This window comes from Durio zibethinus, chromosome 3 (assembly GCF_047325235.1).
Source record: "Durio zibethinus cultivar Kanyao isolate XHJ-2024 chromosome 3, ASM4732523v1, whole genome shotgun sequence".
NCBI classification, from domain to species: Eukaryota; Viridiplantae; Streptophyta; class Magnoliopsida; order Malvales; family Malvaceae; genus Durio; species Durio zibethinus.
In genome coordinates this window covers 7,528,460-7,554,758 of record NC_143164.1, presented here as the reverse complement: position 1 = coordinate 7,554,758, position 26,299 = coordinate 7,528,460, and the positions used below count along the sequence as shown (strand labels likewise).

The window sequence follows — 26,299 nt, the reverse complement described above, 5'->3', positions numbered from 1 at the left end:
GAGCACACATACTTCAAGCATATGAAAGATTCATTTAATACATGCATAAATGATAATAGTAATCTTTCATAAGCTATCCTATCCAAACATGAACCAAACATTCATATGAATTTAATAAATCATAAGTACTAATGAGCAATGAGGTTCAATTATCATCATGTCATAACAAAGATTATATAAGCATGATTCTCCAAACATGATGAGCACATATACTATAGCAAAGAAATAATGAAAGCATAATTATTCAATTATAATCCAAATTATTTCAATGCATAGGAATGTAATTAATCTAAGCATATGCAAGTAATCAAACATATATTTATTTCAAATAAAATCACACAAGTATATGCAAGAACATTTCAAAACATGTATAGCAATATACCAAAAAAAATGTAAACTTTTAGACACAATATGGTACATGATATCTCAATGGACTCAATCAATGAACATGTTCAAAGAAATCAATCTATTTAACTCATATCCATGTCCGAAGATTCAAATGAATATTCATGCAATAAAAACTATTGATCAAAGCTATCAAGAACTAGGCATGAATATTAATCAAAGTGAATTAATCAATCCAAGCTTTTACAAAGTTAAGACAAATTCTATCAAGTAGCTTGGTGATTAATTTGTGCAAAATGTTTACAAATTCAAACATGATATCTCATTTTTGCACATATCAAAGTAGTCGTTTATCAAATCATGCATTAAACATTATAAATTATAGGCACATAGCATAGATTTAATACAATTACCTCCATCTTTGTCAAGCTATGTTGTTGTGCTCATTATAGTTGAGTGAGGCTTTGAATTCTTCATTTCGTATCATTTGAGCTAATCTTTGATGTTCTTTGGCTTGATTGATGAAGATGACTTGCTTTGCTTGTTCCACTTGAAATTCAAAAAATATAGGTTCATTTATGCTCAATTCAAGTTCTCATAGCATAAACTTAGAAAATTTTCTTGACAAAGGATTTTCATTAGAAGCACCAAGAAAAGCAATTTATAAAAATTATACCAATTGTTAGAAAACAATTCCATATTCTAAGTCATTATAGACAAAAGAAAATTTATTCACTAAGCACAAGTTACCAATTGCAAGGGAGATATAATTATAAATTTAAGCTAAAAACCATATATCAAGTTAAGCATTAAATTGCACAAGAATAGCACTAAAGCAAAAGTTCTCAAGTAATGTGAAAAAATCAAGCTTTTTAGATCATTCATGAACTCAAAATAGACATATTCAATATTCATATATATTCAATAAATCACCAAGGAATATGTCAAAATAAATTTTAGGCCATATGAAAACAAAAAAACTCAAGGAAGATATATTTATCATCAAAAACATATTCAAGAAAATTTTAGCACAAAAGCAAAAATATGATTATACAAATTATAGGCCATAATCAACAATGACTTAAGCTAAAAATAAGCATCATAAGAAATTCATTTTACTTAAGTCATGTTGCAAGCATGTCAAGTAAAGATAAATAATATTTATCATATAAACATACACTTGACAAGAGCAATAGATGAACTAATAACATATTTCATTTACCAACAAGTAGTTTATCAATTTAAAATCACAAATCAAGAAATATATCCATTAAGCACAAAATCTAAAATATTTCACAAAATTAATAAATATTTAAGCACAAAAATAAGTATATTTCACAAAATATCTTTCACAATCAAGAGATAAACAATTCAAGCATTTTTAAACCACAAGCATTAAGGTCGAATTGAATTAATGATCATATGAGCACATAACTTGACCAAAAACATAGAGATGAACCAAGAATCAATATATTTAAGCACATAAAGTTTATCAATTCATCAACACAAGAGAAGAAATAAATCTTGAATTAATAAAGATAAAGAATTAAATTATATTTCAAGGTTATTTCATAAGAAGTCAAGAAATGAATAGTCAAACATCAATATATATTATTTAAGCACAAGATGATCATCAATTTCTAAAATCACAAATAAAGAATTAAAACACTTATGTATAACACAATCAGGTTTAAATAATTCACAAGATCCAAGCATTATAAACAAATTTGAGCAATTTTAAACATCATGGTTATATAAGCATATTTCACAATCACAAATCAATAAAAAATTCATCAACAAAAGTATGCTTAAGTAATTTAACACCACAAACAATTTCAACAAGCATCTCAAACATACTTAAGAGCAAAATAAATGCATATTCAATTCATGCTCACATATATCAAATAAAATTGTTATATTCAAGATATATCAACAAAGCATATATCAATATCCATTAAGCATTCTATGTCTAACAAGAATAGGCAACCAAATTTTTTATAATCATTCAAGCATTCAAATTTCATCAAGAATAGTTAACCAAATTCAAATATTCTTCAAATAATCTTCAAATAAAAGTTTAGAGGTTACCCATCTCTATTATGTGTCTAGAGTATTCAATATTCAATCTCACATTGTAGTTCCTTACTCTAGCACACCTACAAGAAACAATCTCATTTGATTTTTGGTACCTAAATTGCTTTAGGTCTTTAAGAGTTAGTTACCAAGTCTCTTGTTCTTTTAGGAACCCATACTTGCCTAATTCTAAATGGAGCTTTTCTTTTAATATGACAAATATGTATAGAATGACCATAAAAATTGCATTTAATTATTTTACTACTTAAACTCTTATTTAAAAGCTCTTATTTTTCATTCATCAAAACTTCAAATTTCTTTCTCAATTCTAAATTCTCTTTTTTTAGCATTTCATTTCTCTTTTGACAAGCTTCAAAATTCATTTTCAATTTATCATTTTCCTTTTCCAAATCATTCTTTGAATTCATTAAAAATTCATTTTCAACTTTTAATTTTGAAATCATTTTCTTATGTTTCAAATGCATATTTTCAAACTCAATTACTAAATCATTGTAAGCATCTTGTAACTCATCAAAAGTGTAAGAGTTTGAATCACAAGAGTTAGAAGTTACCTTTGGTTCCTCAATGACCATCAGACATGATGGATGTTGGTTGAAAATTTATCTTTCATGTAGTTCATCCAACTTTCTCCATATCTCTTTTAAGGTTGAGCATTTTGAGACAAGTTAAAGTTGTAATCATTTAAAGCTCCATAGAGAATGCACTTGACCTTTGCATCATCTATTATTTGTTTTATATATTTTGCATATTTGGAAGGAGTATTAAACCTTTTTTTCATCACATTTTATGCTTCAAAATCTTGAGCCATAATGAACACCTTTATCCTTATTTTTCATTCACAAAATTTAAATTTATCAACCATAGGAGCTTTAAAGACTTTTTCACCATCTTGGAACCAAAATTAAGCCGTAGGATCTTTACTTAAAGTGGTTAAACCTACAAAAAGAGATCAAAGCTCTAATACCAATTGTTAGCTTTATAGGTGAGATGGTGATCCATGAGAAGCGGTAAATTGGATTTTTCCAAATTCTTCCCAAACAAATGATTTCAATATAATTGAATGGAAATTAAAACAATAAGCACTTTTGATGAAAATATAATGCAAATAATAACAATTAATGAACCTAAAATCAAATATAAACAATAATAAATTGTAAGGAGATAGGAATAGAGAAATCAAACACAATAATTTATAAAGGTTCGGTCCTTCTTCGTAAGGCACCTATGTCCTCTTTCTTGGTTGTTCACACCAAAGCTTCAATCCACTAATTGAAGAAAAATTCTTATAAGATATAAACCTATTTTGTACTAAATCCCTATCTTTTTCTTAAGGTTTAGATAGCAACTTCTACTCTTACAATATCAAAAGGATACCTCACTTCTTGTTCTCTTCCACCCTTGTATATCAAAGGTAATTTTGCAAACAATAGAACAACCTTTCTAAGGCTAAGTGTTTGCTAAGTTTAAGTACAAGAAAATGATGAATGAATAACAAATATAATTTGGATACAATAAATACAAAGATATAAACTTTGAAGCTCTAAAGACTCTTGATTCTTTGAGAGAATGAAAATATGGCTTGTTGGTTCTTGCTCTCTTAATTCATCAATCTTCTTGGTGTGTTGGAGTGCCCAATTTATATAAAAATTGAAGGAGTAGCCGTTAGAGATGCTTGGGAGAAGAAAATAATTGTTGAAAGCATGAAAAAATAGCCGTTGGTGTGATTCTGCCCAGACCTGATCGATCCCTTCTTTGAAAAGATCAATTGGTTCAAGTTTTATGTCATTTCGTGCTTAAAAAACATGACCCGATCAATCCCTTTCATGAGGGGATCGATCTTGTCAATGGTTGGGTGGTTATCTCTTGTTTTGCACTCTACTTACTAATTTGATCATATCTTAAGTTATATAAATCCAAATTACAAATCGTTTGAAGATTTAGAAACTAGACTTAAAGGGCTTTCTATCCATATAAAATTAATTACCTAATTCATTGAGTAAAAATTATAATGCATTTTTTAATTTACTTATTATGCATTTTTTTGACAATTACAGAGTATCTAGTAAAAATTCAAATCTTTTTTTAGAAAATTTAGATTTAGATTTTGTTTTATCCATTAGAAAGTAGACTCAAAGAGCTTTCCAACCATATAAAATTTAAATATTAAAACTTTGTGAATTAATACAAAAAAATAAAACAAGTTCAATGTTCGAAAACTTTGTTCTTATAAAATAACTTTCTTAAGTTAATCTATTTCTCAAAACCAATATTATTAAAATTGTATTAAGTCCAAAATGAATAAGTTCACTTTAAAAACAACAATTGGACTTTCGTTTAAGCTTAAATAAATAATCTTTAAAGATAGATTTGGTTTGAGAAATATGAAACCAAGAAATGTTTGTTTAAACTTTGAAAATCATATTATTTATTTAGTACCAAAATATAAAGCTTAAGAACATGTACTAAATAAATCTTTTTCAAATTCTTGATCAAGCTTATTTATCTTAATGTTTTCTCATTTCAAAATAAGGATTAATTCAAGGGTAATAATGGTTATCAAATCGATGGAGAGACTTCAGAGTAGTTCACCTAAAAAAATCATCGAACAAAAATGGGGATTGGTGGAGATGCTCTTTATAAAACAAACCTTACTAAGTATAGACATGATGTAAACACAGTTCATGGCATTTGGTTGACACATACGTCAAAATTTGCTCAGAAAGGTGCAAATTATAAGGGAAGGGTTAATGGAAGCAGGAGGTCAGTATAAAAACCCAGAATCTTTATCTTGTTAAAATCTCAGTGATACATTGATATGTAGATTCTACATTGCTATATTTCTCAACAGATTATCATTTTGCAACATGATAATGTCACATTCTTTTCTATCTAGCTTGTTATTAGATAATTGGCCTTCTGTTTTCCCCTTGGATATGATTAGAATTTTTGCCATTGAATTCACTACTTATTGATTCCAAATAGTTGGAGGCAAGTTTTAACATGATATATGTTTCTATTAGCCTTTCCCTATAGTGGGAATTTTTGAAGGGCATCTACTTCTCTAAACTTATAGTTCCTATTTGACATTTAAAGTAGCTGCAGTGCTTGACTGACTATAGAATATAGTATATTTTTCCTTTTCACCTTCTGCTATTGCATTGATAAGTAGCTTTCATGTATTAAGATGTAGTCCTTTTATATTGAATGATGTTACTTTTTCCAAGCAAGAATCAAGTTCTCTAGCATATTGCCTTTTCCAAACAGGGACTTCTTCAAAATTTACCTTTTTTTTTTAAGCTTTTTGCTATTGTTTTGTCAATTTTCCCATTTCAATAGCTATTAGGATTCTTCTTTTTCTCTTTCTGTCTTTTTAGTATTTCCTAATAGTTGTCAGAATAATTAAACAAAGTAGCATAACATTAATTTAACCCTTTTTGCATGGTAAATGGTTGAGAAATAACTGTATTGAGTATAAAAATACAAATATAATTTTTTTGGTTGAACGTTAAGGGATCTTTTTCACACTGATACAAGTAGGCTTATGTAGATACTTGATTTTGGTTATTAATATTTTAGTTTATTAAATTTTTTTAAAATTGTTAAAATTGAGAATAAGTCAAAACAGATGCTGAAACACAAGTTGCTTCACTAAAAGTTGTTTCACAAAAGACACTTCATCGAATGTTACTTTATTAAAAGAAGAAGTGAAAATAACCTATGAATATAACAAGGTCCTTGGGTTAATTTCATTATTGGGATGTTCTAGAGAGTTTAGCTTGGTGGATCAGATATAAAGATAGTTAAGAGGTTTTTTTTTAACCTTTTCTTGAAATATGAGTGCTTCTCATTTTTCTTTCAGAACAGCTAGTGAATTTCCATATTTACTATACCTATCATTAAAAGATAATTAGACTCCCATTAACCAATACATTAATACTTTTTGTAATGGTTAATTCTTTTATTATTCACCATTACCTATTCAATACTCAAGATATGTAACTCATATTCTTAAAAAGCTATAAATAGAAGTTTTCACAGTTCATTAGGGAATTTTTTGGAGATTTTTGCCAAACTTACTTAGTTTTCTCTACAATTTTCTTTTCCTAAATCTTTTTTCAATCTCATTCTTTTCTTTACTCAACTTTACTTCACTACCTACCACCACATGCCGTTGCATTTAATACTTCAGGATTTACTCCAATCTTCTTTTCAACCGTCTCCCTACACATTTTGTTTTACTTGTTTGTAATGCTTTCTCACCTCAACAAAAAACCTATTTATATTTTGGCAACTCCACTAGGGAGGAGTGATTGCATTAAGTAAAATAATTTTTTATCTCGCTTTGATGAAAAAAATGAAAGATTCTACTAGAAACTAAAATGTTTAGACGCCTGCTTACATCTAAGAACTAATGAAGATGATTCAAAATTCCCACAAGATGATGCAAAAGTTAAAAGATGCTATATTTCAATTCACATCTTTCAATGCCACAACCTCTCAAGCCCTAATTGCTACTAATGGGAATGGAAATACTTCTAATGCAGCTATTCTTTGACAAATGGCAATGAAAAAAATATTACAAATATGCCAAATCCTAGTGTTAATGAAAATCTTGATATGAACAACACTTTAGTTGCTGGAATTTTTGCTATGATTTTTCTTCAAACTATAACTTAAGGTTTTGTAACAAAAGAAAAACTTTAGAAGTTGCTTGAGGAAAAGAACAAGAGCTTAAACTTATTTGAATTTGATCTTAAACTACCATATCCTGCTAGAATGACTACTAAACCATATCCCAAGGACTATAATAGTTTTAAGTTTAGGCAATTCAATGGCAATACTGGAGATACTCATGAGTATGTAATGAAATTTATGGAAAATCTTGGAATAGTTAGATTGGATGATGATTTGAAGTTAAAAGAATTCTCTAAGAGTTTTACAAAAAAAGTATATACCTGGTATGTTAATTTTACACTTGACTCTGTTGAATGATGGAGTCAGATGTGTTGAATGTTTGGAGAAAAGATTTTTTTCAACCCAAGAAAAGGTTACTTTGATTGACTTGGGAAAAGAACACCAAAAGTTACTTGAAAATCTTATGGAATACATCCAACGCTTTAGGGAAAAAGTGTTGGACATTCAAAATTCTCATAATGAGAAGGAACTGGTAAAAGTATGTATCCAAGGAATGTTTTATGAGCATAGAATGCATTTGGAGAATTTATCTCTTCCAACCTTCTCTATTTTGGTTGAAGTCGTAAGAAAAACCAATAATACAGTTCTTAGGTAACAAGGAACCAATATTTCATTAGAAGGAATGCTTCTACAATGAATAAAAATCAAGAAAGAGCAAAAGAAAGAAGAGGACCTTCTCATCCTAATATGCGTCATAAAAGAGATAATCAAAGAAAAAGACAAGATGATGATACTGATTCTCCACCTTTTTTAGTTTCAATGGATAACGTGAAAGCACTACTTTAAGAATGGATTAAAGATGAAAATGTGAATCTACTTTATGTTTCACAATCACTAACAACAAAAGAAAAGTCCAACCTAAGGTATTGTGACTATCACCACACGGTTGGTCATCCATTTGTTGAATGTAAAAATCTTCGTAGAATATTCTATTGAAAGGTGCAAGTAAAAGAAAGGCTTATTGGAAACAATGGATTCAAAATAATCCATTTCCAACTTATCAAAATTTTTAAGGGCATGTAGTAATAATTCATGCTAATTACGATGATATTTCTTCTCCTTGAAGAATTTGATATATCAATTATTCAATTTAAATTTATCAAGTCTTAAGCATTTTTAGATTTGTTAGCACATTTTCCATCCTAATAACAAGAAAGAGGTATTGGAATAGTTCTAATCCTACCAAGTAAAGAAGTGAATTCCTCAAAAGAAAGTATTGAGCTAAACTCCTCTTATTTGGGTAGAAAAGACATCTCATTGAATGGAGAGGCAAGAAAAGAATGATGCTCTTTAATTCAGGTTTAGAATTAAACTTCCCTAGAATCAGGTACAAAACCTATCTTTTTATCCTAAACTATGTTGAAAGCTTTCTTCAGTTGTTCATAAGATTAATTTTCAAAATCAAATTAAGATACAAAGTTGATATGGCCACTATGTTGAATTCATTTTTATTGGCTATAATTTAACACTTTCTATTTGGAATTAAATTAATCTCCTTCATACTAAATTGAGAAAAAATTATTTGCATAATACATAGTAGAGTTTGATTTCTTTCTTTTTGGGTTAAAAATTTACCTCTCTAGTATGAAATTGAAAATCACTCATTGGCAGCAGTTTTATCGTTAATTTTTTTTTGTCGCTTTTCTATTGTTAATCCTTGCATCAAATGAATATCCTTAGTACCAAGTTAAGAATTATCTCCAAATTGAAAATTGTTCTTTGGCTGTAGTTATATCACTCATTCTTTGATCACAATTTTATTGTTTATATTTGCTATCAAATGGGCAAATGAGCTTTTTTGATACCAAGTTGAGAATTATCTCTCTTTTATAAATTGAGAATATAATTATTAGCTACAACTTTATTACTTATTTTTTGGCCTTAGTCTCTTAAGTACTATGATGAAAATTATTTCTCTTGATGCTTCTGACTGTAACTTTAATACTTTCTAAAAAGATTGAATTAATCTTTTGAACATTGAGTTAAAAGATACTCTTTTTTTAATGTAAAATTAGAAAAAACTTCTCCTTGGTTGTATATAAGTAGAAATGAAGAACAATTACTAGCAATGGAGAAATAAAGAAAATATGTTAGTATAAAAAAATGTTCAACCAACACTAAGATGGAAAAGTTTTAAAAAATTTTTTAAAGTAAATAAACAACAGAAAAAGATCTAATTAACTATGTAGCTCTATGGAGAAGAATTAGTCTTGCTAAATTGAGAAATAGCTTCCAACTTCTTCCATAACTCAGTCTGACGATCTTTTTGCAGCCTTAATTCTTTTTGAAATAAGGTAATCTTTTTTGTAATCTCTTCTAATTCTATTTATACTTTAGTTTTCTTGGCTTGTACAAAGAAAAAAACTTTGGCTTTAGACATACATGTGTCAATACACTAAAGTTTGAATCCAGCTTTCAAAGCATCATTTATAAACTGTAACATTAATTACAATCTTTCTAAAAAAAGATCAAATAATAGAGTATTTGCAGTCAATAAAGCTCTTCCCAAAACAACCCAAATGCAAGAGATAAAATTTTCACTATGAAATATACATGTATGCCAAAATTTGCCTTCTTTTTGATAAATATAGTCTAAATATTTTCATATACTATGACAGAACAAAAAAATATGAAAATTCACACTAGTTGGAACATTCCCAAAATGTATTTCAAGAGCATCAAAAGCACAACAACATTCTTGTATCTTGATATTAGAAAGAAAAAAACATAAGAAGCAATATCATAAACAACAACTGTCTAAACAAGTTGAGTCTGAACAGTTTGAATATCAATATCAATTGAGATTCTAGAATTATCTACTTGAGCATTTTCAACATCAGCTTCATCATTATCTTTTTCAACATTATCATTAACATTAGAAAAGTATAGACCATTAATCCTATCATCATATTCATTATTACAAAACTCATCACCATTACTAATAATAAGTCTTTCCTTCTGAATAAGTTTCCCTTACAAAAGCAGAACATGAAGATGAAATACACATACTTATATAAAAACAAGAAATAAGAAAGAACAAGAAAAATAAGAAGAATTTACTTTATGAAAAGACACATTTATCTTTTGATTGACATAAAGCATGAAAAGCAGCAATATTAACGATTTCTTCATCTATCTGATTCTCACATGTTCTTTCTTTTTCCTTGAATGAAACATGTATCAAGTGTAAAGATATATCACTCCAAGCAACATTGAGAATTGGGATATGTTTCTTAAAATCAAACAATAGTATGCAAAAAGTTTTCCAATAAAAAATACATTTATCCCAATAAGCAAGCCATCTAGGACTGCAATAGCTAATTCTATGAAATGCTATCATAACATAACGTCTAATCTTTTTATGTTTCTTATTAACTTTATAAAAAAAAAAACTCAAAAATACAAGAGGAGAAATCTTCATCCAAAGGTGTAAAAAGAGCATGCGAAATCATTTGATCATACCCAAATTGACGTGTAACTCTACACATTGAATATTCTTCAACAAAATGTAAATCTCTATCAATTCCAGCACTAGTACTCTCTATCATAGGAGGTAGCATAATACAATCGACCTAGAAATAGAACTCAATTTCTTGCTAGCTTAATGTCTGAGAACGAGGTTGGCTTGGAGTACCAAAGTAAGAAATAGGATCACCATAGCCATTTTTCATTTGTAAGTATGGGTGCCAAACAAACTCTGTGGCTATATCTAACGCTTCAAGAACACTAATCTTTGTAGTTTGTTTATGCCATGCCTAACCTCTATAATTATTTTTGAAGAAAAAGCCAGATGAAAAAGTAACAGATGGATGATGCGGATTAGGTATCGAAGCATAAACACTAAATCTTTCCCACAAGCACATTTGAATAAAAGAAATATCGATATATGTCAAAATCTTATATCGATCAATTGATATTTCAATCTTGGAAAGATATAAATCAAATCGCTTATTAAGCGATCCAAATTAGAAATAAGCTAATGACAAATACATACCTTTAGCAATTTTAATAGTTATAGGAATAAAAGCTGGACAAATTCAATCATTTGGACATCTTGGATATACATGTGGAGCTAACCATAAATGAACAGTGCTTTCAATTTATACTCAGAATTTGAAAATTCAAGAGAGTTACTTTCACCTTCTTTTAGTCTAAATTTGTAAAAAAAAAAGAGTCAAACCCAATTAGAGAATCAAGCTACCTTTGATTTCTCCCCTTAACACTTGAGCAAATCAGAAATGAAGTTATGAATTTTCTTCTCTTCTTCAAACAATTCAATAGTACAAATATTATGTCTCTCAAGATAAGAAAGTTTAAGAAGAGTACATATATTTTCAAAAGTAAAAGTGAACTCTCCCCAAACACTAATTATAGTATAAGAAAAAGTACTCTATCTAGCAAGAATAGCATGCCATACATCCATACTACCTTCCCTACAAATATGAAGTTTGGAGGTAACTCGTACAGCATTAAACACTTCAGCTGAAGACAAAACTCTTGCATAAGTAGGCTTTTCAATTACTTTGTTTTTCCAATCTTTCCAACTTTGAACATGTTACAAATTTGAACCAAATTTAGTAACAAGAAGTGAAAATTCTCCACGTTCAAACTTGAACTTCAGAATAGAAGAGCCTAGAATATAAACTCTATAAGTCGATGCTTCGATCCAATACTTTGCCAAGAATAGCCAACAGAAGCACTTTGATAAGAAGAAAATTTTTTCTCACGCACTAGTTCCCAAAAATGATATTTTCTTCCCTTTCTAATGATTTCATCTTACCAATCTTTAGGAACAAAAAGAGGAACACAATTCTTTTAAACAAAAAGACATATTTTATTTTCAATATGCATTTTTGGAATAGAATCTTTTGGAATACAATTTTTTCTCTTTCTCACAAGAGCTCGAACAGTGCGGAAAGGCTAGCTATAATTGATTCTTGGCATTGAGAGTGAAGAATACCTATAAAAAATTGGCAACAAAATTCAAATAAGTTTTTCTTAAACACACATAATAATTTTTTTATTTATTCTAAACAAATAAAAAATCAATAGCCTAAAAAAAGTCAAATAGTAAAAAAAAAAAGATGAATACTTACTTATTCACATGATCAACAATTTTTCAAAAGAATTAGACATTCACTTAACTTTGAATTGAAAATTTTTTCAATATAATTTATAAAGTCAAGAGAATCAATTTTTTTAATAACAAATATTTATTTTCCTTATTTTGAAAAGATCTTTAATAAAATCTTTAAATTTTTAATTTTATTCTTCAAATTTCATTAGATTTTATTCTTAAAAAATTTTAACACTTTTTGATAGAAATTCCTTTCAAAAAATAAGATTCATTTCATTATCTATTTAATTATTTTACTTATTTTATTTTTTTCTGAAACATGTGCCATAAGATTTCACATAACGCTCCATATTCTTAGTTTTGAATCTAAATCAATTATAACTAATAATAATAATAATAATAATAATAAATAAAAGCAAAGAAGTCAAAGATTCCCACTGTTCAAGTCCAATGTTAATGAGTTAAAATTGGCCTTATTCTTTTTGTTTCAATGTAAAGCATTCTGACTAAGACATCAAAACATGTATAATATATATTTTTGATGTTGAGGCATTTATTGACTTAAACATATAATAATTACCTACATTAAACATATAATAATTACCTACATTGATTTCGTATTTTCATAAATCATGAAGATTTATTTGTTTTACACATGATTTTCTTCTAGGGAAATGGTGTAAGAATAAAATAGAACAACTTCATTATTTGTTTTTTCATTTTACTTTTGAGAAACATTTTTATTATCTATTATTTTTAATAATTTTCTTATTTTTTAAGGAAATACTCCCTTACTTATTCCTTTTAATAGTTTTTCTATTTTTTAGAGAAACACTCCCATTACCTTTTTTTTTAATAATTTTCTTATTTTTTAAGGAAATAGTCTCTTACCTATTCCTTTTAATAATTCTCCTATTTTTTAGGGAAACACTTTTATTACTTATTTTCCTTTTTTTGTTTTCTTAAAGAAACACTTCCACTACTTATTCTTCTATTTTCTCTAGAAAACACTTTCACTACTTATTCTTTTTTTTTTTTTAGAGAAACACTAATGTTATGGCCTACACTTTCATACATTACCTATCTAACGGGTAACTCTTTGATTTACAACATTAAATTTGCTTATTCTATGCATGAAACCTTCTTTTATTTTCATCAAATAATTTTTATGCAAGGGGCAATGAATCCACACATATACAGTCACAAATATATATATATATATATTCTTTCATGAAACTTATGTCGTAAATCATTAAATTACAAGAAAAATATATTTTATTTTCATATTTTTTTTTGCTTTTACTCTTTCATTATACTAGTGCATGAGAACTTTTTATACTAAGAATTCTTATACAGGGGGCAAAATATAGATACTTGATTTTGGTTACTAATCTTTTATTTTCTTAAATTTCTCTAACATTGTTAAAATTAGGAATAAGTCAAAACATGTGTTAGGATTATTTCAGTGAAGTTTATTTTACAGAATAGGTGATAAGACGATTTTAGTGAAGGTTATTTTATGAAACATCTATTCATGGAATAACTCTTTTCAGAATAGTTGTTTACAAAACAACTATTCAAGGAACAACTTCTTCATGAAATAGCTATTCTTGGAATAACTTCTTCAAGAAACAAAAGTAACGCTTTTACTAAAAACTCTTGAAACACAAGTTGTTTAATTAAGAGTTATTTCACAAAAGACACTTCACCAAATGTTACTTCACTAAAAGAAGAATTGAAAATAATTAAGAAATATGGTAAGATTTTTGGGTTAATTTCACTAATGGGATGTTTCAGAGAGTTTTGCTTGGTGGATAAGATATGAAGATAGTTAAGAGGTTTCTTCTTAACCTTTTCCTGAAATATGAGTGCTTTTTCTTTTCTTTTATAATAGATAATAAACTTTTATGTTTACTATATTTATTACTAAAAACTAATTAGACTCCTATTAACTAATACATTAATACCTTTTGTAACAGTTAATTATCTCATTATTCGCTATTATTCTTATTCAATACTCAAAATATGTAACTCCTATTCTTGAAAACCAATAAATATGAGTTTTTACAATTTATTGGGGGGACTTTTTGGAGGCTTTTGCCAAACTTACTCAGTTTTCTCTGTAATTCTCTCTTTTTAAATCCTTTTTTCAATATCATTATTTTCTTTACTCAGCCTTACTTCACCACCTACCATCATCTGTCGTTGCACTCAATACTTCAGGGTCTGCTCCAATCTTCCTCTCTACCATTTCTTAATACATTCTGTTTTACTTGTTTGTAATACTTCCTCACCTCAACAAAAAATATGTTTACTTATTTGTAACGCTTCCTCACCTTAACAAAAAACATGTTTATAGTTTATTTATGTCGATTCTAGTAAATTCAATGGATATTATCTTCTCACATCCTATTAATAAATTTGAACTCAATATTGTGAAGAGAAAAACAAACTCTTACCATTTAAGCCAAAACTAGCTGTTCATAAAAGAAAATATGTATTTGATTGTATCCCATACCTTCATATACATATAACTATACATGAAAAGTAAAAGGAAATTGGCCTAAAGATAAAGGTAAGAAGTTAGTGTATAATTTATATGTATTATTTGCTTTGTATAAAATAAATCTGCCATTTCTTTAAAGAAAGCTAAATTTAAGGCTACATTTGAAGGCAATGGTGGTATCAACATTGATGTTTCCAAAACATTGAATCAAAGTAGGAGGAATCAAGAATATTGTCATGTATTACATATTTGGATTTCCATTACTTCGCATGAAAGTTACCTTTTGTCTAAAAATAGCTTTAGAATTATCTCATCTAAAACATTAAACTCCTTATTTTTTTCATTTTGAAAATATCAATTTTGTGTCTTTGGATGGAAAACAAAGACGTAAAAATCATCCAATAGGGTGCCTTTCACCTAACTTAATCAAGTTGACTTAGACTTTGCCATGGCATTGGCATGGCAAGAGCAAGAAAGGGATTTTTCAATGCTCAAAACCATTGAAAGTGATGATGATAGTGAAACATCATATGGAAAAACAATAATGGTCATGAATATTTCAAAGGCATCAAAGCCAGAGGTGACCTAAAGTTGCTTGAGGGACAAGAAAGCAATAATGATGAAGATATAGAGGATAAGGAAAATGAGATTGATCTAGATGATTTGTCAAACGAAGAATTGATTAAGTTAGGAGACATTATAAGAGTAGAGAAAAGAGGGTTATCTTATAATGAAATTCCTTCATGCTTGTTTCCATGTAAGTTCCAAACTATTGAATGCAAAACTAGGATTGATCACTGTGTAATTTGTCAATATGAAGAAGATGAAAGTGTAGTTGCTCTTCCTAATTGTGAACACCCATATCACTTTGAGTGCATAGGCAAGCGACTTCAAATTAAAAAGATTTGCCCCATATCTAGCATTAAAATTTCACCATTCAAGAATATTGCTAAGAATGTTTAGATATTTTCTATTCATTTATTTGGCACTGTAAATTCTTATAATTCAAGTTCAATTGTACTGTTGCAATTCATTAGAAATGTATGTATAAAAGAATTATAAAGGATTTATAATTGGTATAGAAGTTGGAACATTTACATAGTTCAAAGACAAATTACGTATAACTTGAGAAAATCAATCTGAGTTGCACCCCTAAAGCTTGTTGGCTTGCATTCTAACCCAAATCAACACAAGACATCAAGTTACTCAATGCAACTCTATTTGCTTTTACAAAACTATCGCTCCACCATTTCTTTTTTCACAAAATTGAATTTACAAATAAAAATTACAATTATAATCAAAGTATCTCATTTGATGATAAAAAATAAAGTTTACATTTGAAGTTATTCATAAATTGAGTTGGGTTTGAACTTGAAAAATCTTAATCAAGACATAATCTAAGTTAAGCCAAATCAGTGAGTTGCATGATTTATTCATAAATCCGAAACATCTTCTATAAGTCTTCAATAAAACCAATAAACCAATAAATAAAATAATAAATAATTGTACCAATCAAACATAAAATTAAATGAAGTTCATATATAATAAGATTTGAATATGATATTTTAAATTTTAAGAATCTCTTCCTTACCATTGAAATAAAACCTTGTTAGCTATTATCTAGTAACCTGTAAAAAAAAAAAAAACCAATATTTAGTACAAACTCTAATTCCCAACTAAACTTATATATATATTTTTTATAGCTAAACCTTATAATATGGTGGATGAATCATCCATAAATCAATTCACTCTTAAGTCATCAAGATCATGATGACACTACAAAATTATTTCAAGGATGAAAGGTTGTGAGTAAAAATCAATATTGCTCTACTCCCTAATCTAAAATGGAAATGGTACTCTTTTCTTTTTTTGGTTTGTTGTGCTTTAGTTTTTGTGAAACTTACCCATTAACTTATGAAATTCACATTCTATGTGATCATCAAACTAAACACGAACTTCATGCAAAAGAAAAAAAATTCAAGCACAAATCAATCATTCTCATAAGTTGTTACAATCAACTACTTAATTAAAAAAAAAAACTTTTAACAATGCTAAACCCACATAAAATCAAATCCAATGGTTTTGAACAAAGACTATTTTTTTCTGCGCCGCCATATGAACCAAATTGTATATACCTTTAATTAAACACCATGAAGCTAAACCCATATAAATTGTGCTGTACCTAGATCGTGCATGTTGGGCAAAGACTTTGCTACAAAACGACAAAATATATATTTATAAACTATAATCTTTTTTAGATAATATTTTTAAATATGTTCAATAGTATTTTCATGTTTTATGTAGACCTAATTTTCTCCTTAGATAATTTCTAAAATGTACATTTTACATAGGTATAATGCAGTAAAAATTTTATTCTCAGAATACTCATTTCTTTATCAATCGGAGCCTTTTCAATGGATCATTTTTTTTTTAATTTTGCTAAAAAATACTTTAAGAACAAATTTTCAATTACTGTATTTATGTAAAAATTATTATAAATAATATCTCAAAGATGTCCTAGCATTTAGCTCAAAGAATATAGTTTGAATAATTGTTTTAAATAAAATTATATCGACTAATATTAAAAAAATTAAAAACAATTAATAGCAAAAACTTTTTTTTTTCAATGGATAGGATAAAGACGGAAAAAAAATTTTTAAGCCGACAGCTAAAAAAAAAAATGATGATAGCAACAATTTGTGATGGCTTTGGTTTGGGTGGGAGTTGGGATACATTGAACCTTCTTCGGTGTGAAAAAGTTAGTGCTACATGCCGACATATATTATATATGTTTGTTTTTGGGCGCCGCCTTCATGGGACAATCTGCACCGCCAAAACTGTCTCTCTATTGTCACTATGTGTGTTTTTTTGTGATTCTTACTGGCCAAAGGTTTGTGCTTGTTGCACACCAGTCTTTGAAAATTGAAATCCCATATTTCCTGTATAACAATTTGCCAAGTAGGACTGTTAACTGCAAAGCTTTTTATATTCATATCAAAATAGAATGATTTAAGAGATCAAATCAATTATAAATTTATCAAGAATTTTGCTAACAAGTGTTATTAAAACATTCAAACTTTATATGTATACACATATATATATATATATATATATATATATCCTAGTGATTAGACTTATTCATGAGAGTCTGGTTTAATTTTAAAATATTTTAAAATAATAAAATTTTTATATTTTCATATGTTTTAAAATATTTAAATATAAATATTAAATAAAATAGAAAAGCAAAGAAGTTAATTAGGCACTATTTATCTTGTGAAACTGCAGCTTATTAGTTATTAATTAGCAACCCCACCACACAACCATTTGGAACTAATGGTATAGTTGAAATTGAGATCAATTATAATTCTCTTTTACCATAATATTACAATTAATCAATTATAATAAAAATTATATAAAAATCTATTACTTAAAAATATAAACTCCACATATTTTTTAAAAAAATTTATATAATATTAAAATATAATTAATTAAGTATATAAATAATATGCTCCGTGGAAGTTGAAGTTCAAATTTGGAGGAGTTGAATCATCACATCTTGAAACATTGTAATGTGGATGATAATTAATAAATTAAGAAAAAAAAATAAAAGGGTTAAAATATTGGAAATTTCATCACCCATTGTGAAAGATGAAACGTTTAATTGAACAACCTTAGCATAATCGCAAGCTATAGAATTGGGACTGACTTTGGACTAATTGTTGAAACCATTTTTTTAGAAAATTTGACTGTGTGTGGAAAGAAAGCAATATCAGACAAATTGGCGGCTGATAAATTTAGTGAAATTTGTAGTCAAAATAATTGAAAATAAAAATACCCAAACGTGTTCATTTCATCTGGACAATATGACAAATGCTTTCATAATTAATATTAAAAGTCAAGCCAACCCACTTGTCTTGATTCAGCAAAAGTTGCGGTTAGATGGTTTTAGAATTTATAGAAAAGTTAACAAAATATGCGTGTTCAACTCCGAAAAAATAAACGGTTAATGGTATAAATTATTATAAATTATAATAAAATATTTAACATAATATTTAAATTTTAAAAATTTTTAATATGATATTTAAATTATGAATTTTAATTAATATATTATTTATTTTTAATGTGATTTATTTTAAATATGATTATGATGAATAAATAATTTTTTAAATATTACATTAACTAATAAATTTATAAATAAAGTATCACATTAAAAATTTTTTAAATTTAAATATTATATTAAATATTTTATTATAATTTAAATATCATTCAAGATGTGAACCCAAAAATAAAAACAAAAATGGGTTTTGGCAGTTGAGGTTCTCACTAATATATTTGATATTTACTTTTAATTAATTTAAAAGAAATTAATTAATCTTAATAAACAAGCAGTCCAAGAACTCTTGCAGTAACATTAATATTAACAGAGGGATTAAAAAGAATACATTTCCACTCAATTTAGAAGAAAACTATGAAGAAAGAAAGACATTAGATTTTACGGGAATAAGATTTAGGATTTTTTTATGAATTTATAAATAATAATATTATATTTATATAAAAAAATTATTAAATACAAATAAAAATGAATCGACTAATCAACACATAACTAAATAAATATATAAAAATAAATCTCACTAGTTAAAGGTAAGATAATAAAATTTGAATAAAATAAAAGCAAGCCGTTCTTCTTCTTCTGCATACGATAGCGTCAATTGCTCCTTGGTTGGATTACAAATAAAGCGAAATTAAATTTTAATTTTTTAAGAGCATCTTAATTTATTAATTCAATGTATTAAAATTTATACAATTCAAATGTTAACTGCAGCATTTAATAAAATAACATTATTATAAATAATATTTTAAATAGTTTTAAAAAATGTTTTTAAATGCTCATTTAGCAAAATCCATTTAATTATTTTAACCAATATTTAACACTTTCCAACAAGACTCAAATATTTAATATACATTAAATGAATTATAAAATATATATCTATTTGTATACAACTGTCATAAAATATTGGATTATTTTTAATTTTTGGGATCCAAGCTAAAATTTTTATAATATAACGTATTAAAAAAAATTTAAGAAAATTTAACTTTTTTAAAAACTTTTTATATTTAGATTTAATAATTTGAATATTTATATTATATTTTATATAAAAATTACATTTTATAATTTATATCAATATCAAAATATAAAATATTTTATTTTATTAAATTTATATATAATTATAATTATAATTTTAAATTATATTATTTTTATATTTTATTTATAATATATCATCGTATCTTAAATTTACTTACATTCCGATTTTCACTCGACGAAAAATTAATTGTGCAGACGAATATGAAATTTATCATTTATCACGCTTTAATTGGAAGCCCCTTGGTGTTGTAGGTGATCCACATTTGTCCTTTTTTATCGAATTGACTGCCATTTTAATTACCAGCCAATGCCAAACTGCCACATTGCACGACGAATGGACATTCCCGACATTTGAAAAAAACAGCTTTTTTTTCCTTGGCTACTGCAAAGTCAAGCAACTTTATGTCATGGATGACGTGGAGGCCGATCAGGAAGTTGGCGACCCGGGTCCCAAGACAAGACGAGAGGTGCTGACAACCATTCAGTGTCTAACAGTTCATTGGTCCGTCACAGTATTTAGCATCTTTGACTGTGACACAGCCCACGCGTTTTCTTGTAACGGCCACCGAATGTAAAGCGGTAAAGATGATGGAGCCACGCAGGAAAACTATCCAACTCCACGGTTGTAACATGTAAGTATTTATTTATTAGAGAAATTGAGAGTGTGGCACAAGACAAAAAAGAAGTGAAACAAGTGGGAAATAGGGCGGTTTCGGCTCTTGCCCAGCAACTTCGTTTATCCTTATCCGGGTAGACCGTTGACACGTCAATGTTTGAAATGATTCGTAAAGTTTTGAAATTTAGGTTCCCGTTCTTTCCGGGGGAGATCATTCGCCGTCTACAATACCATTGTCTACGCACCTGTCTTTACTTTTTTTTTTCCCCCTTTTTTTGGCGATTGGAAAATTTGTCAACCAGCACTTAGGTATTTTAGTCTAAGGATCCAACAATAATTGAAAAAGTGTACATGTTTCAGTATTTTTATTCATAATAAACATAAATATGATCTTTTACTTTGTTTTATTCAACAAATGCAAAGTTTCACGTATCAAAAAGATAAAATATGATTTAGTCAAAAGCAATAATTTTTAATTTTAATGATCATAATTTAAATTTTAATAATTTTAAATAAAAATATAATTCATGTTAGTGTTATTATAGATCATTTTATCTATAATGATTACAGTATAAATAATTAATTAAAATTTATAATTATATAAAATTTATCAAAATTTAATATAAACTCTACACTTATAAAGGATAAATCTTTATATAATTTTTTAGTATGATTATATAATTATAAAATTATAGTAAAAAAATTATTAGTGATATACTCCTATATTATTAACATGTCACCCTATAATTTAAATATGTAGACTTAAAAAATCATCTTTAGAAGAGATAGCTCGAATCTCAAATTCTATAAATAAAATTATAATTATAATTAAATATTGCATTTATATATAAAAAATAACAAATAATTCATCCAACTTCTTATAACATAATTAGATAAATTTAATATAAAAGTGAATCAAACGCACACATAATAAAATTTTAAGATTTTAAGATTTGTATAAATACTTAGACTTTTGCACATATACATTGTATGTTTGACCACATAAATCAAAGTCAAAGATTTTTATTAAACTTACCAAAAACTGGTGATCTTTATATATTTCTTTCTTCATAAATATAAATCGTTAAAGTGTTATTTGTCATTTAGTTTTTAATTAAAATTTTTAAGTACAAATTGGCGATTGGAGATGATATTATTAAAAACAATAAACTATCTATAATATATAAATGTTTATATTAATAATCTATTAGTCGAGTAGGTAAGGAAAGAATTTCTTTCCTTATTTTTATGTATTTGATCATTGTGAAGAGTATTGTGAAAAGTAAAACTCTAAATACATCTTATTAATATAAAGAGATACATTCTTAAAATCATCTAAAAAAATTAAATTAAGACAAAATTTGAAAATATTCATGATCATCTTATAAAAAATAAATTAAGGTATGTTTAAGAAAAAAATAAATTCCATGTTTATCACAAAATATGAACTTGAATATATGTTAAAAAAAATATATTAGTATGTTGTATATATAAAAATATCAAATTTCATGTGTTTTTTTTTTGTTTTTTCACATTAAAAATCTAATGTAATACTAGTATAACTAATTAATTACATTTTTAATTTAATAATAGTATTTCCGTTTATCACGTCAACTTTACACGGCGCACAGTTGCAGAGAATCTTGCCGAGTCACAATAGATCTGTAGTTGATGGTGATGACCAAACAAGGGAGCTGACGTGTAATACTCAACTACCGTTAAAACTATCGGCTCAAATTTTAATAAAACCAAACGAGAAAATAAAATATTAAATAATAGTACAATAAGGGAGGTGGGGAAAAAACCACGCCTACCCCACACGAATCACGATTCACGACGACCATTTGGGATTCCTGTTTGTGTTCTGAGATTGGGGGTACCTCCGTCCAAAACTAATGGCGTAAGCAGTGACAAAATCACCCGCATGTGGGATGTCGACACGCACGCACTTCACTTCCATGACGTTCACGTGTACCGTTTCACGCTCCTATCACTCGATTCACCTCCTTCTCTCTAATTAAAAAAACAGCGAAAATCTTATCACCCACGTGTATTCTAGATGAACCACCGTCTCTCCTGCCACGTGTCCCGCTTCGTCTCTTCTATAAATTCCTCGTTCTCCCCTGTGTTTTAAGTTTCAAGCGCCGTCACCACTTAGAAGAGCAAAGAAGAAAAGAGGGGTGAGGGTGAAAATTCGCTTGACGTTTAAAAGGGTAAAAAATGACGGCAACTGTGTTACAGTTACCACCTGGCTTTCGGTTCCATCCAACCGATGAGGAGCTGGTGATGCACTATCTCTGCCGTAGGTGTGCGTCACAGCCGATCGGCGTCCCTATCATCGCCGAAATCGACCTTTACAAATACAATCCATGGGAACTTCCTGGTAAGCTTTCTTTCTATAATCTCCCATCCTAATAAACCTTTCCTTTTTAATGTGTATTTATCTGATTTGTGTTTTACTTTGAATTTACAGATTTGGCCTTGCACGGAGAGAAGGAGTGGTATTTCTTTTCTCCGAGGGAGAGGAAATATCCAAACGGTTCAAGGCCGAACCGGGCAGCTGGGTCTGGGTACTGGAAAGCAACCGGAGCTGATAAGCCGATTGGGCAACCGAAACCGGCCGGGATTAAGAAGGCTTTGGTATTTTACTCTGGGAAAGCACCTAAAGGCGAGAAAACTAATTGGATTATGCACGAGTACCGGTTAGCTGACGTGGACCGGTCTGCTCGCAAGAAGAACAGCTTAAGGGTACAAAAACTTTTTCTCGTCACCGGCTTAGAATATTAAGGGTAAATCGGATATTTACTTGCATGACAGGAGTTTGGACTGGGACGTGGAGGCCAATATGACCGTTTAGACCCTGTCATTCTTGTAAAATTGCCAGCTGGGGTTTCCGCCCCTCCTCTTTTTTATTTATTTCCACAAAAGAGGGATGATTGGTGAATCGTGTGACTAAGCTAAGGATGGTTCTATCTACCTCCATCGACCAACCTTACGATTCAGAAAAGATCTTTCCAATCGTGTGGTCGAAATGCATCCTGGTTTCAGATTCACCAAATATTGGGACCCATATGAAGGAACAATTTGTCCTTGACAGAGTTGTCCATTAAATGGTTTTACACCTCGTGCACATTCAATAACTCCCTTAGGACTGTCAAAACAGATTTAATCTTAGATTCATTTTACGTCGGGACCGTGACAGAGATTGATTAGTTATAATTATTACTTTCCCAGGAAAGAAAATCTCGACAAACTATGAAAACAACATTAAATTCAACGATTTAACATTCGAAATCAATAATTATTATTAGATAGAATTAATCAAACGGTGGGTTTTGTCTTATGCAGTTGGACGATTGGGTTCTGTGCCGCATTTACAATAAGAAAGGCGCCATCCAGAAACAACCACCGCAAGGAAGCGTTGCGAAAAAAGCTAGCGTAACGGAGATTGAGGACAAGAAGCCAGATATTGAGGCACTTGGCATGGGCTCTTGTGGTCTTACTCCGGCCTTGACGGGAACGGTTAACGATTACGTGTACTTCGACACCTCAGAGTCTGTTCCCAGACTACACACAGACTCTAGCTGTTCGGAGCACGTGGTGTCGCCCGAGTTCACGAGCGAGGTTCAAAGCGAGCCCAAATTGAAGGACTGGGAAAGTACCAAAAACAATGCCCTTGACTTCTCTTATAATTACATGGATGCCACTATGGATGCCGGATTTGCTACCTATTTCCATAGTAATAATCAGTTGTCGCCGCTCCAGGATATGTTCATGTACCTGCAGAAGCCGTTTTAGAGAAGGAAGGAAAAAAAAAAAAGAGCGGGTTGAAAATTGAACGGTGACGGTGAACTGCTATTTAGCGGATCGCTGGGTAACACGAGACTGAAAGTCCATGAGTGTACCCGTGCGCGTGCGCGAAGATAATAACAAATTAAAAGATTGAAATTGGTTGATAGGATGCGATTGCGGTAGGGAGGCCGTTGGGATTATTACGATGGTTATGGATTGTGATCGGACGGTGGAATTTGGATTTTATGCAATGTAGAAAGTAGAGTTTAGCATAGGCATGTGTACAGATAATCTGTTATCACGTTGTTTAGTGGTGTGTGTAGATGATAAAAGAAAAAACATAAAATGTTTTTTAGGAGGGTCCTTTTACTTAAGGGCTTTTCCACAAAATTATTGTATTTTGTAGTAGAAAAAAAGATTTATTTTTCATTCAAAGGCTTATTAGTTTGTTAATTGCCAATTGAACCATCCAAAGCCAATTTGGCATCCTACTTTTCAATACATGCTTTTGTTATTTTAACATTTTTTGCCTTTTTTTGCTTTATTTTTATAAGGTGAAATAGATTTTTTTTTTTAACAAACTAGCGCCGTAAAAAATGAGGGGGAAAATTGGTTTCATTGTTTAAATTAAAATTGGTTTCATTGTTTAAATTTTATTTTTTTTCCCAGGACTTTACATTTGGGAATTATGATTTTCAGAATAATTTTTTTTCAAAATTGTTTTTAGTAATGATACTCCAATTTCAACAACCCTAAAGCAAAAATTGAATGGTAGATCATAAGATTGAAAAACAAGACTCAACAATATCGACTTTGGGAATATAATTAAATGAAGCAAAGAAATTTGAACTTTCGGAACAGATATCACTTTCGACCAGTTAGGCAATAGTCACTTTCAACAAAAACAAAATAGTTCTTCAAATTAATGAATTACACAAAACAGATCGACTTTTGTGTTCTCTAAAAAAAAAACCATTTTTTATATTTGGTGGTATTTATTTATTTATATTAAAAAAATTCTATCATTCACATATAATTAATGTTATATTGATATATTTAATACTTAAAAACTCTCAAATAATTTGACAATAGAAATTTTTTTTTTTTTGGTATTTGAACCGATATTAAATTTTTCCTTAAAATTAAAAATTTATCATTTTACCGATAAACAGCATAGATCTAAAAGTAAGAAAACAAAATGAATAAAAAACAATGCTTTGATTGAGAAATTATTGAATTGGAAAAACGAATAAATAGCAAATATCGATATTTGAAAATGACAGGTTGGTGCGTTAATCTTGCAATAGAGCAAGTTGTTATAAAACGTATCTATAAATAGAGTTCCATGATTTGCAAATTTGTAATTTCATTGGTAAATTTTATAAAATAATGAAAAATCTCTGGGCTCTCATCGAGGCAGTACTCTCTAATGTCCATTGGCCTTCGTATTTGATGCCTAGAATTTTTAGACTCGGAATTCCTTAGAAAAGAAGCGTTGGTTCATAATGGACTCTCAGAGAAGGAAACCATCTCTCGCTTCATTAGCTTTTCTTGTCTGAACCCAAAATATTGTTGGGCTTCCTGTCCCTTAAATTAAAAGGAGCATTAACCTTTGAATCTTGAAGTGTTCTAAAGATATTGATTCAAAATGAAATCAAGACTAAAAAGAATTCGAGCATTTGATTTAATGATAAGTTTATGTATATTTCAAGTGTTTGATTTAGGTCTTGTTTGGAGAATGACTCTAATGTGTTAAAAATTCATTCTCATAATATCGAAGCCTGTTACTGAATGGACATTTTAATGCTAAGTTTATATATCTTGTTGATAGTATGTTTCCCCACTTCTCTAGAAGAGAAAAAAAAAGGGGGTTTTAAGAAGTTCCAAATTCCAAGCTCCTCAAATTGTCATCACCCATAAGCTTGAAACATCTTCCCTATAAATCAAACAAAGTTTGGAAACATAACAAACGAAGCTTAAATTATTTACAATAAGATGCAATCAAACATTCATTCCCTTGAGGCTCACAAA

At 28.5% G+C, this 26,299-nt stretch overlaps 1 protein-coding gene and 1 pseudogene across 1 annotated transcript; both read left to right on the top strand.

Moving 5' to 3' along the window:
- Positions 1 to 15,089: 15,089 nt before the first annotated feature.
- Positions 15,090 to 15,714, top strand: LOC149519591 (E3 ubiquitin ligase BIG BROTHER-related-like; annotated as a pseudogene).
- A 6,901-nt stretch (positions 15,715 to 22,615) lies between these two features.
- Positions 22,616 to 24,703, top strand: LOC111298342 (NAC domain-containing protein 2-like). The gene is made up of 3 exons (XM_022893096.2): positions 22,616 to 22,859; positions 22,950 to 23,224; positions 23,825 to 24,703. The coding sequence occupies exons 1-3, from the start codon at positions 22,697 to 22,699 to the stop codon at positions 24,272 to 24,274; spliced, it is 888 nt and encodes a 295-aa protein (XP_022748831.1). The 5' UTR covers positions 22,616 to 22,696; the 3' UTR covers positions 24,275 to 24,703.
- The last annotated feature ends 1,596 nt before the right edge of the window (positions 24,704 to 26,299 follow it).